Source organism: Notolepis coatsorum (genome assembly GCF_963971535.1).
Source record: "Notolepis coatsorum genome assembly, chromosome: 14".
NCBI classification, from domain to species: domain Eukaryota; kingdom Metazoa; phylum Chordata; class Actinopteri; order Aulopiformes; family Paralepididae; genus Notolepis; species Notolepis coatsorum.
This window is the reverse complement of record NC_140178.1, coordinates 79,518,382-79,532,223: the sequence shown is the minus strand read 5'-3', so window position 1 is coordinate 79,532,223 and position 13,842 is coordinate 79,518,382. Positions and strand designations below refer to the sequence as shown.

General features: G+C 42.9%; 1 protein-coding gene across 7 annotated transcripts in view; it reads right to left on the bottom strand.

Annotated features, from left to right (window-relative positions):
* The window catches only part of spag9a (sperm associated antigen 9a), an 84,555-nt gene that overhangs the window by 67,998 nt on the left and 2,715 nt on the right, over positions 1-13,842 (bottom strand). For all 7 annotated transcript variants that reach the window (XM_084329853.1, XM_084329854.1, XM_084329856.1 and 4 more), the window contains exon 2: positions 4,686-4,806. In XM_084329853.1, the coding sequence (XP_084185979.1) occupies positions 4,686-4,806 (121 nt within the window). The remainder of the gene's footprint in view (positions 1-4,685; positions 4,807-13,842) is intronic.

The following is a 13,842-nucleotide window of genomic DNA, read 5'->3' as shown; positions in this document are numbered from 1 at the left end:
AGCAAACAGCTGAATTCTGAATGGGATCTTATCAGCAAACTTAAAAAAGGGGCACTTCACCAAAAAACAATGCCGATTTATTTTGCACATAATGTCACACACATCCAAAAACAGTGTTGCACGCATTCAATTAGTTTGACAGTTATTGAGAGTGGCCACCAGTGATCGGGGGGCATTGAATCCTTCTGTAGTGTTTTTTTTTTAAACTTTGACCAGTCACCTGGTTCTTTTAGCGTTTATCGCTTTTTCTTCGCATTCATACTTGGTCAAGTTCGACCGACAGAAGCAGGCTGAAAGGGTTCAGATGGGGGGGTAGACACTCTGGGAAAGGCACGGCTGCCGTCCGGGATTCGAACGCGCTCAGCCCCAGATCCGCGCGAGCGCGGTTGTCCACGGCGCTGAAATAGCACTCGCGGTATGTGGTGAGCTACTGGAGCTCCCCCCTTCTGTAGTGTTAATTACAGCTCAATTAAATTATATGGTAGCAGTCCTTATAAGACAAGGTATTGCCATTTGTTTCCTTATTTCATGATGCTGTAATTAACGCAACACAAGGATTCAATGTCCCCAATGACATCACTGGTGGCCATATTCAAACTAATTTACTCTCAATAACTGTCAAACACACAGACGGCGGAGGCAACCATTTATTATGATGTCATCCATCGGACAGGAAGGCTATGGAGGTCGAGGCCGTGGGTCTGTGATGGATCTTCAGCATCTGACTGTCGTAGGTGGAGTGGGTTTGCCTGCCGCAGTAGGAGTCAGACTGGACGTTACACCACACAGTTTTGTCCAAGTATCACCATCTCTAAGGCATCCCTAGAAACAAGGGTTTTCAAGTACTGCTGTGTAAGAGTGTCGCTTACTGTAGATTAAAGATTAGAAATAAGAAAAAGCTCCAGAATAGATGTGACAAAACTGAGCCAGAGCCTGTATTTATCATCTTAAAAAGGGACACTTCACCTGAAACACATTGGGAGAAGAGCCTTTGGGATATGTGTGAGATTGTGTGCAAAATGGATAGGCATTGTTTTTCGGTGGAAGTGCCCACTTTATTAAGTTAGTAATGCTGATCCGAGACCAGATTGACTCCTAACGGTGAAGCTACATGGAGTTCAATCAATGGAAGCAGCTACACCAGTCATGTAGCAGCGGCCAAATCCATTTTCTCAATCTCATTTTCTTTCCCGTCTCTACGCGCGACAACCTCTTTAACACTACATAGAAATGTGTTGAAAAACAGTATATTGAATGTCATGCATATGAATGTGAACAATATTTTGGAAGATCCATCTCTTGATGCTTTTCATTTCGGTTAAAATTGTCCTCCGTGTCTCAGAAAGTATTCAGATTGTTTATCTCTTCTTCCTGGAGGCGGGCCTTGATCGCTATGAGCGAGAGTATTCTATAGGTTGTGTCTCGAGAGCCACCAACTTTGACAGATTCCCTCAGAGATATTAACGTGACATATTATTTGGATTCCCTTACAAGAAACGTCATAAATGGAAGTCATTATCATTGAAAATGTCATTACATTTAAATGAATTGACACCATTTGATAATACAACAGTGTGGTGATATAAGTTAATTCTGGAAAAAAAGGACAGTGTATTACTATTTTCCTAAAACTTGAGACACTTCATGAGATACAGACATTTCCCCTGCTCATTACTATGCATAAATGTGTACTGTATGAACTCGAGAGCCCTTCTGGTGCCGACAGACGCATAGAAACCTCCTGGCAGGGTGCCCTTTGCCAGCGCACTTCACCTCCACTGCTACAACTCTGTCCTAGATGGAAACACTGAGGCCTGTGGGGATGAGATACATGCAGCATCTGAACCAAAGAAAGAATTCTGCTACTAAGAATGAGAGGGAGGACTCAGTGACCTGCCCCATTGGGGTCTGGGTCTCATGAACAACAGATGAGAATGAGTCTGCTTCACTCACACATCCAGTAAAATGGTAGCAGTAGCTGTGTTATGAGACAGTCTACAAACAGCACCTGAGACCCGACAGTACTGTGTTATGAGACAGTCTACAAACAGCACCAGAGACCCGACAGTACTGTGTTATGAGACAGTCTACATACAGCACCAGAGACCCGACAGTACTGTGTTATGAGACAGTCTACAAACAGCACCATAGACCCTACAGTACTGTGTTATGAGACAGTCTACATACAGCACCAGAGACCCTACAGTAGCAGTGTTATGAGACAGTCTACATAGAGCCTACAGTAGCAGTGTTATGAGACAGTCTACATAGAGCCTACAGTAGCTGTGTTATGAGACAGTCTACATAGAGCCTACAGTAGCAGTGTTATGAGACAGTCTACATAGACCCTACAGTAGCTGTGTTATGAGACAGTCTACATAGAGCCTACAGTAGCAGTGTTATGAGACAGTCTACATAGAGCCTACAGTAGCTGTGTTATGAGACAGTCTACATAGACCCTACAGTAGCTGTGTTATGAGACAGTCTACATAGACCCTACAGTAGCAGTGTTATGAGACAGTCTACATAGAGCCTACAAGTAGCAGTGTTATGAGACAGTCTACATAGAGCCTACAGTAGCTGTGTTATGAGACAGTCTACATAGACCCTACAGTAGCTGTGTTATGAGACAGTCTACATAGAGCCTACAGTAGCTGTGTAATGAGACAGTCTACATACAGCACCACAGCACCAGAGACCTCTGTGTTATGAGACAGTCTACATACAGCACCAGAGACCTCTGTGTTATGAGACAGTCTACATACAGCACCAGAGACCTCTGTGTTATGAGACAGTCTACATACAGCACCAGAGACCTCTGTGTTATGAGACAGTCTACATACAGCACCAGAGACCTCTGTGTTATGAGACAGTCTACATACAGCACCAGAGACCTCTGTGTTATGAGACAGTCTACATACAGCACCAGAGACCTCTGTGTTATGAGACAGTCTACATACAGCACCAGAGACCTCTGTGTTATGAGACAGTCTACATACAGCACCACAGCACCAGAGACCTCTGTGTTATGAGACAGTCTACATACAGCACCAGAGACCTCGGTGTTATGAGACAGTCTACATACAGCACCAGAGACCCTACAGCAGCAGTGGACTCTGCCTGTCGAACAGCTAGCCTGGGCACGTGCAGCAGCATAATGACCAATGAATCATTTACCATTGACTGGGATGGCAGTGGGGCCACGTGGCAATACGGACGGGACACACAGCATGTATGCCATGATGATCTGCATTCTCCAAAAAGGGGGAGGAAATGATGACCTCCCTCCGTCCGTCTAAAGGCGTCTGACTCATGCGGATGGAAGTGACTGCTCACAGAGTGTATGCTGTAGTATCTAAATAAACATTATCCCTGGATGAGGGGGAACTGTAAGCTAGCAGAAAGTATGTTACGGCCAAATGTTAGGCATGGCAAAAACAAAAGAGTCAGAGGATGGCATTTTCCATCCCCCCTAATAGCCAGTGTTGAATGAATGCTTCACTTTAACCAGCACTATTACTCTGCCAATAGAGACCACAACGGCCACTCTGTGGATCCAATAGTCCCCGCAAGACACTGCGTGAGCCAATCAAGTCGTTCCGTTTCCCAAATCCGCCGATAAGACGTGTGGTAATGTGCTGCTGCGTTAAGAGGACGGGAGTAACAGAAATCCTATGATCCCATTACTGTTAGCCCCACAGTGTGAAGCATAAGAGAGAGAGACAGAGACAGAGACAGAGACAGAGACAGAGACAGAGACAGAGAGAGAGAGAGAGAGAGAGAGAGAGAGAGAGAGAGAGAGAGAGTAAGCACAAGGGAGATGGGAGGTATGAGTATGAAAACAGAGGGGGAGAAGAGAGAGAGAGAGAGAGAGAGAGAGAGAGAGAGAGAGAGAGAGAGAGAGAGAGAGAGAGAGAGAGAGAGAGAGAGAGAGAGAGAGGAGAGACAGTAGCTGGGCTAATCAATCATGAACCAGAAATGGGGCCCAGTGGAAAAGGTCTACTTGTGGAGAGAGACCCACTGATGCTATAAATAGACTGACGTGACGACAGAGAAACTGGCATGTTGCTTCTTCTTCTTTAATGTCTCTGAGTGGGTGTGTTTATGAGGATGAGTGACAGGTCTGTCTCTGAGTGGGTGTGTTTGTGTTTATGAGGATGAGTGACAGGTCTGGGAAGAGGAAAGAAACCAAAGTAGATCAGTAGATCAGTGGTTCTCAAACTTCGGGTCGCGACCCAAATTGGGGTCGCGGGTAGGTGACAGTGGGGTGCGCATTGGAAAGTTAAAAAAGTTTTTATAAATGTGTATTAATAACATAGTGCTGTAATTACATTTTCTAATAAATATGCATGATCAAGTTCAACAACGTGTGCTTTTATTTTGATATTCCTTAATTCCACGTTGAAATTACGCGATACATTCAAGTGTGGGGTCCCCAAAAAGAATTCTAAATAAAATGGGGTCACGGACCACGGTATGAAAAAGTTTGAGAACCCCTGTTGTAGATGAAAGAGTGTGATAGCTATAGTGTCTGTGGTTTGTCTCACTGTCCCTGTCCGCTGTCCATAAGGTCCTGTTGTCATTGTACTGTGTCCGGCATGCAGTTTGTCTCTGCACCATCAAGACACATTTGAGTACATTCAGCGTGTTTGGCGAATTAAGTGTGTGTGTGCGTGCGCGATTACTTTGGTCTGCGTAGTTCTTGATCTTGAGCTCCAGCTGACGGGATTGGGACTCCTTTCTGTCCACATGATTCTGCAGGTCCTTTTTCTCCTGCTCCTGTGTGTCCTCAAACTCAATGAACTTCTACACACGCACACACACACACACACACACACACGCACACACACACACACACACACATCAATGTCCCTCTCTGCATCTTATCCAAATAGCATAGTTACGCACATGAATCATCATCAACAGGTGATTCAAGCTGCACAATAAATTATATAGTTGTCAGACGATTTCAAACCATAGCTTCAAACGCATCAAATCCTTCACTATGATTGTCATCATCACTGTCCCAGCATTCTGGCTCAGAGTCCTTCTCATTTATATTATCATTCGGGATTATCCTCAAGGTCTGGGCGATATGGCCAAAAATGATATCGCGATAACGATATCGATAACAATATCATATCACGCGATATCGATATTGTTATAAGTGTTATTTTTATTTTTTTAAACAACAGATGTATGTTTATTTTGCAGCAATTCTTTGTCGTTGCCGCCATCTTTAGTGTTACATCCCCTCACACTCCAGTTCTCAGGCTGCAGCTGGTTTGAAAGCGACAGTAAACCGGCTTCTCTGCTGGCTGTGGCTCCAGGGGAGAACAGTTCTGGCTCTGCTAGTTTCTTTTCTATCTTTTGGCGCTTTTTTGGTGGACAAAATGACTGGAGACTAGCTCTGCTAGCACACATAGCCTACTGTGTACAGACGGTTTCAAACTGTATTTTACATTAGAAAGCAAACAAAATAAATGGACAAGAGAAAAATAAATCTTAATTTGGTCAGTATTGTCATTTGGACAAGCAAAGCCATTACTTTAAGGTGCAGGCAAGAAAGACAAGTCTGTCCACTGTCTCTGGGATTATTCAAATATATCGCGATAATTATCGTTATCGTTATATTGCCCAGCCCCAACAAGTTCCAATACTTGTTGAACATTATACCTCTTTGTCTTTTTGCCATTTTATTATAAAACCAGGGACAAGCTCCTCTCTCTATCTTCGTTACACACAAGAAGCGTGTCTGTCAGACAGCCCGATCTGCGGAGAGCACTGGAATATAGAGAAACAGTAGGCATTTTCCATTGGTTCTCCCAGCCCACGTGACCATTTCTAGCATTTCCATTGGCTATAGGCTAAAATCCTTATATATATATTTGTATTCATTATATTTTGTAATTCTCAATGTCATTGTAAATGAGAGCTTGCTCTCAATGATCCTTCATGATTAAATAAAGATTGAATTAATTAATTTCCTAATTCATTTCCGTGTCTTCAGAACTTAAAATCATCTTTTAAATCACCAAGCAACATCAAAGGACGTAGTTTTCGCCCCAAACCCATTAAACCTCAAGTGTCGCTGTTGGTCCATTGTTGCTCACAGGAGGCAACGCTCCACTCTCAAAACCCTCAATGCAAAACACCTGCAGTTTACAAAGCGGCTTACAAAGCAGTCACATGGGATTAGAATCACCTTAGCCTCTGTGAGCAATGATGATGAAATATGCAGCATGACAGCAGGAATACAGGCTGCTTTCCTGACACAACATACATTCTGAATTGAATGTGGGAAAACATTTAACCAGCTATGTGCAAAGACATCATCTACGTAAATCATACAGACTGAACATAAATGTAAATACTTTGATAATTGCGTTAGGCCTGGCTGTGCTTGTGCTGTGCTGAGACGGAACAGAGAAAAGATAATGTCCAATCTAATTCTCAAGTAAACATTTGATAACAGGGGAAAGATTTGAATTGCAAAACAAAAGAAAAAAAAAGAAAAACAGCCCGACACACACACACACACACACAAACACACACACACACACACACACAGGGGCTCTTCATTCAGTTCAGGGTACAACTCTGGCAGCTAAGTAACAATGTTCATCACACACAGTGTTGAACTTGGGTGCTACAATCTTGAGTGCATAGTAGGTAATAATATAGGCAAGGTAGTTACTTAGTAGCAAAGTGCAAGCTAGGCTACACGTAAATATTGCACCAATATAATTTGCAGCCTAGTTAATCATGAGGACACTTAAGTATGCCTCTTAATGTCACAATGGACACTTTGCATCTATGACAATCTGATGGACGCTTCGCGTCTATGACAATCTGATGGACGCTTCACATCTATGACAATCTGATGGACGCTTCACATCTATGACAATCTGATGGACGCTTCACATCTATGACAATCTGATGGATGCTTCGCATCTATGACAATCTGATGGACGCTTCACATCTATGACAATCTGATGGACGCTTCATATCTATGACAATCTGATGGACGCTTCGCATCTATGACAATCTGTGTCCTTGCTTTGATACAGCCCCTTATCTACAAAGTAAAATATTGCATCAAACACTAGACTGAATTTAAGTTGTATTGTCATTCAGCTGAATTAGAAAACTAAAATAGTGCCGTCGCTATGCTTTTTTTTTACTACACAGCATCAAACTAAAATATGACCATTATGTTGGGCCCCCCAGGATCTGTCTTTTGTTGACCCGGAAATCCCGGTTCCTCCCTGGTTTCCTCCTGGAATGTGGCAGGAGAGCATCCAGAGCAGAACGCTGAGCCTTCACATCCTGTCTGGCTGAAAAAAGCCTCCTTGTCCTCCCAGCGCGTGGCCCAGTGTGTTTGTATGCGTGCGTGTGCGTGTACTGGACTGAACTACTACAGACCCATTGCACTGAAGTCCATAGTCCTTCCTATGTGTCTGGTTCTGGCTTACTATCATGGACCCTGTTGCATCCTGTAACAACTGGACGAGCTCTACTACTTAGTGCACTGCACGATTGCACTATTTTACTCTGTTTATTCTATCTTAATCTTTCTATTATTGTCTATTTTTAAAACTGAATCAAACCATAAACAAGGTGGCCTGTTGGGATGTTAGATCCTAATGTGAAAAACTGATTTTATATGCACTTTATGTGCTCATTTTATGCCTGTCTTTTTTATGTTGTGAAGCACTTTGAGCTGCAGTTTCTGTATGAAAGTTGCTATACAAATAAAGTTGTATTATTATTATTATTACTGCTATGCCCAGATTCTGTTTGTGGAGTTCCGCTCAGCTTTTCAACACTGTCGTACCCGAGTTCCTCCACAACAAAACTAGCCCAACTCAATATCCCCCGCTACCATGCACAATTGGATCTCTGACATCCTAACGGACAGGAAGCAAACTAGGCCAATACCACTCCAGCCCTCTATAGACACTAATATAGGTGGCCCCCAGGGCTGTGTGCCATCTCGCCTTCTGTACTCACTATACACAAACCACTGTACTGTCAGCAAGCCCTCCGTCAAGTTTCTTAAAGTTTGCAGACAACACCACAGTAGTAGGCCTCATCAGTGACAATGATGAGTCCATCTATAGGAGGGGGGGGGGGCCCAGCTGGCATCTTGGTGCTCTGCCCACCCCCTGGAGCTCAATGCTAAAAAGACAGTGGAGATGCAAATGGGTGGAATGAATGGCTCAGCTGTGGAACCGGTCGACTCATTCGAGTTCCTATATGACTCACTATACCAGACTCCCTGAAATGAGACGGCAGCAGACGTACTTCTTGAGACTTCACCAGCTGGTCATCACCCCTCCCATCCCGGTTGATGTCTACAGAGTGCATCACCTCCTCCATCCTCCTGCTCTAAAACCAGGCTGCAGCGAGTGGTCCGGTCAGCTGAGAAGATCACTGGCTGCCATCTATACCATCTATCGAGGAACTTTACATCCTGAGATGTTCCCAGTTGCATAAACTACCAGTTTGGTTTGTCTCCTTGCCTAAGTGTTTTAGACTAAAGGCTTTCGCAGTAGTTACTGTCATAAATCATAATATAACCCGCCCCACGTGCACTTCAGTTACCATAGTTACACCTCACTCGCATCATTATTCTTTAACGTTACTTTGCTAAACAACAATACAAAGTGGAAAGGAAAGCCTCTCTCTCTCTCTCTCTCTCTCTCTCTCTGATAACCATTTAATTTCATTATCTGAAATATTATAAAATCATTAAGTCTGTTATAAGCCATTATCCCTTTGTGTGTGATTATTATTGTCTCACAGTAGTGTGTGTATATATACATTGTGTGTGTGTGTGTTTTTAGCTAAAGTGGATAGAAAACACAGTACTGTGCAAAAGTCTTAGGCACCCAAGATATTTTATATAAATAGTCTTACAGTAGATTATTTTATTTTTAATAATAATATAAGCTGCATATAAGGAATACAACCAAATCCTCTGTCATACCATAAAATTGTATCATTATTTTGCATCGTGTTGAATCGCATCGCATCGCCCGGTGCTTCAAATGTATCGTTAATGTATCGGATCATTGGCAACGTATCGAGATGCGCATCGCATCGGCCTCAGTGATGGAGATGCACATCCCAGTGGGCACAGTGATTTCATCACCTCAAAAGCCCTGTTGCTTTTTGAAAAACTGTGCTTTTGAGGTGATGAAATCACTGCACCCAGGCAGCAGTGGTTCGGCAAAAAAATATTTCGAGTGTATATCTGCTTAGAAAACGAAAATGTCAAAAGAAATAATATTTCTCCACGTGGTAAATATACAGAGGTCACAACATGTTTACAGGAACGTTTTAGAGTTGTATTTGGAGTGTATTTCGTGACTGTTGGGAACTAGGCTACACTGGCATATGACCTCATATGACTACATTCGGTGACACATGGCTAATTCCAAATGGCGGATATTGGCTAAATTATAAACACATTCCATAAACTAAAATCTCCCTAATCTTTACCCTATTGGTAATAGGGGTGTGTGCAAGTAATCAATTGATCGATTACTCACGGCTATGAGAAAACTCTATCTTAAATTTGTGTTTTAGACTTCGCTCTTTTATTTTTAAACCCCCCGACCGGAAGTATTATTGTTGACAACTTGTGTCGTCCAGTTCTGTGCTTTGAGCTAACGCTAGTAGTTAAGCTAGCTAATATTTGTCTTCCTTTGACTTGTTGAAAATGTCTAGAATACAAATGTTGAGGTTCCGTGTGGACGAAACTTGCATACGATCAAATACTTTGGCGGATTAAGGATACACCCAAACTCGTCTCCATGTGGACATGGAGAAGTGGGGTCGGGACACACACACTGTCGAGTCTTGACTTTAGGCACATAGCGGACATTTACGCATATAACGTAGAACATTTGCGCATATTTCTGCGGTCAAAAATTGTTAATAAAAGTTAAGACGTATGTAGTACCTACTTAGTTACTGGTCACAGGAGTCTTCAATAACATTTGGATGGTAATCCATTTTGTGAATAAATTTGTTGAAACAACATATTTGTTGGTAGACGACTCCTTATAAACCCTGCTATCTAACGTTAGCAAGCCAAGCGTGCATAGCTCGACCCGTGTAACGTTAAGTAACTTGTGTTCCTCCACGAGTAATCAATCACTACTCGAGTACATCATGCGATCAATCTGGATATTTTTTTTAAATGCCCATCCCTAATTGGTAAACAAACTATACACCATGACTGCTGTTTTGACAGGTTTATGGTCTTTACTCTTGGATACATTTGAAAAGAAAATGCAACATTATGTCATACAGTCTAGAGAGATTGATTTATGACGTGATGTCATTTTGGGACCGGTACCGGACCCGTCGGGCTTAAGAGGTTAATATAACTATGGTTATAATTCATAACCTTCGTTATATCTCATACTGGCTTCAGCGCCTTGCTTCGCCCATTAGAAAAAAGGGGTGAAGCCCTAATCAATGTACCCTCTGTTGCCTTTAAAACGTAGAGGGATAAACAACTCACTTCCCTAGGTAGGGATCAGAGAATCTCCATGCGTAAAAGCGTACCTAAACTGACAAGTCTGAAGAAATGGCTGAGACTGAAATAGAACCTTGCCCTAGTCTAAAGGAATAGACAATGGGTAGGGAATAAGGAAAGAAGGGCAAAAATAGGAGCCTGGGTAACCTCAGAGCTAGCCGGAGTTAAGTAGATGAGGATGGGCTCCTAGTTGAGGACTCTGGCGATGAGTGTGTGTGCGTGTGTGTGTGTGTAGTTGTGTGTGTGTGTGTAGTAGTTGTGTGTGTGTGTGTGGCTGTCTCAGTGTTTCAGTGTCACTGGCTGGACAAGGAGGACTAAAGTGCCATCACATGCTGGGTCCAAGGCCTGCTGTGATGCCCTGAGCTGAAGACCTTGGTGTGACAGACGGTTTGAGTCGTATCCTATTCCCCTTCATCGAGATGCTCAAGGCCTGGGAATGAATGAATGAATGAATGATCATTGCATTTATACATCGCTTTTCTAGATGCACTCTCAAAGCGCTTTTTACAATGTAGGGTGGAAATTGCCTCCTTCACCACCACTGTAGCACTCAACCTTGGGCTATGCAGGCTCAGTGGCTGCCATACACTGGCAGCAGGCACACATCACACTGCATAATGGCTGAAAGGTTCAGGAGACAGGGATTGATATCAGCCAATTAAGGATGGGGGGGCCGATGATTAGGTGGCCTTAATGTCAGAGACCCGATTGGGAATTTGGCCAGGAACTTCGGGGAACCACCTACTCTTTGCGATAGGGACACTGAAACACACACCTCTGCATTTAGCCCGTGGGGCTGTTTAAGAGGAGAAAGACGCAGCATTACAGTTGTAACGTTAGCGCTGTTGTAACATTAGTGCTGTTGTAACGTTAGTGCTGTTGTAACGTTAGCGCTGTTGTAACGTTAGCGCTGTTGTAGCGTTAACGCCGTTGTAGCGTTAGCGATGTTGTAACGCCAACGCTGTTGTAACGTTAACGCTGTTGTAACTTTAACGCTAAGGGAGGGTGTGCTGCATTTACAGCACAAAACAAAACGAGAACAACATCATGCGGCACAATAATCTTTTTTTGTATTATCTCGTTTTCATGATAATCCTAGCTGCTTTGTGTATGTGTGCAATAGAGACCATTAATCTCTACACACATTCCATGCACATGCACATTGCACACAGATGGCAACATCCCAACTGAGACCGCTCTGTGTCCATGTCCTGATATTCACCAACGGTCTCCATTTGCTGTGTGTATGCATTTCAGTTAGCGTATGTCTCTTATGTGAACACGATACTGAGATTTGGGTGACGACGTGACGTACTACGATACCAGCCAGTTGTAAGACGAAAGCAAAGGCAACCGTTGCATTAAATGACATAGACTTGTCCTGTCACTTATGATACTGATTATATACAGCCCAGTAGCATTTAAGAGGAACTGCTGTGGGTTTCTGTATCAAATGCATGCATTATAAAAGTATTGCTCTTCTGCTTGGGAATGGGCAGGGAAAAGACAGGTGTACCCCAGCGTTTCCGTTAGCCGGTAATTACCGGTATTTTACCGGCAAAATCTGTTTAAGTCCGACATATTTTATCTCTCCGGTCTTAATGTCCGGTGAAAATAATTCCCTGAGTCTAAGCACAATTTGATTATTTGAATTGTATTAAAATAGGCTAAAATTAAATAGCCTATGCGATGAACGAAACGATCATTACATTTGTTTCCTCGTTGCTTCTAATAATGACAACGACGTTGTCGGCGAGAGCTTAGTGCTGGCTGTGCGGACTTTTCTGAAGCTGTAGAGCCGCAGTACCAGCAGTACAATGCAATATTCCAGCAGTACTCCAATTCAGCCATTTTCAGCCAATGTTGGGTGGGGGGCGCTGTTGTGCGGTTCCCAGAAAAGAGCCAATAACAGCTGAACAGCTTCTCTGCAGCGCCATACTCTTTGCAAATAAGTCGTTGCGAGGTGGAGAGAGTCGTCACGCAAACCCACGATAATGTTGCCGTCTCTCTGCTTTCTCAGTTCTTCGCTTGATATAATTAATACAAATGTCCAATATAACGGAATTCGTTAGCTCATAAAAATGTGATTATAACAGACTGCTGTTTAGTGTCGGACCGACTGCGTATCGGTCTATTTTATTTCAAGTCAGCAGCAGCACGGAGTATCGAGGGACTTATTTTATTTGGAATATATTAATGACTGTATACGTGAAGTTGAACATTATGATATGTGTGACGTGTCTGATACAACGAGGTGAAGCGATGTCGACTCGAGATTCATTTGGGGGTGCGTGTGACAGAGCTGCTGCAGCGGGAGCTTGATGCTGGTAGCGTATCGCACTAACTTGAGAGGCGAGAGATAGTAATTTGATTCTGCAAATCAATTTCTCATTCTTCGCTTGATGTAATTAATACACATGTCCAATTATAACGGAATTCGTTAGCTCATAAAAATGTGATTATAATAGACTGCTGTTTAAAACTCTGACCGGAATATCTCGAATATGTCCGGTGATAGAAATCTTGCAGGACACTCAGACCGGCACGAATATGTTCTAACGGAAACGCTGGTGTACCCTGGAAAATGGACAGCAAGATACATCTTGTACTGCGTGTTTGTGTGTGCAGTGTGCGTGAGTGTATTTGTGTGTGTGTGTGTGTGTGTGTACAGGCACGTTAAGATTCCCCTTACTGCACCTAATTTTTATGTTTTCCCATAAATGTAACTGGGTTGAATATGCATCAGGCATATATTAAATCCTTAGAAAACAAAACGAAAAGTTTTATTTGGTTATTCAATCAGACTTACAAATACTGCTCATTTGATTTCTTGGTGCCTCCTAGCAATCTTCAGAAAACATCTGTACGTAGGGCTGCACGATTAATCGATTTTAAATCGAAATCGCGATTTCGAATGATGCAATTATCAAATCGCAAAAAAAAAGAAAATATGGCTTTTTTTTATTTATTCTTTTTTTTAACCAGGAAGTCCCATTGAGATACAAGATCGGTTTGGGAGAGGGAGGTAAGGGGTTTTAGATTGTGTGTTGTGAAGTTTAGACTTCAGAGAGGGAGAGTAAAGTACAGAAGAAAATGTACCGTTGGGTACCGGTATCGATTCCCAGGTAAAAAGAAACATTTTCAGGCTCGGTGTCCTGAAAAGACCCACTGCGTAGGCCAGATGCAAGCCGCATTTTACAATAAACCCTTTTTTCAGGGGAAACACTGCATGAGACACTATGGCTATGGTAGTAGTCATACTGGCCAGCAGTGTTAAGAGTAGGTAAGGG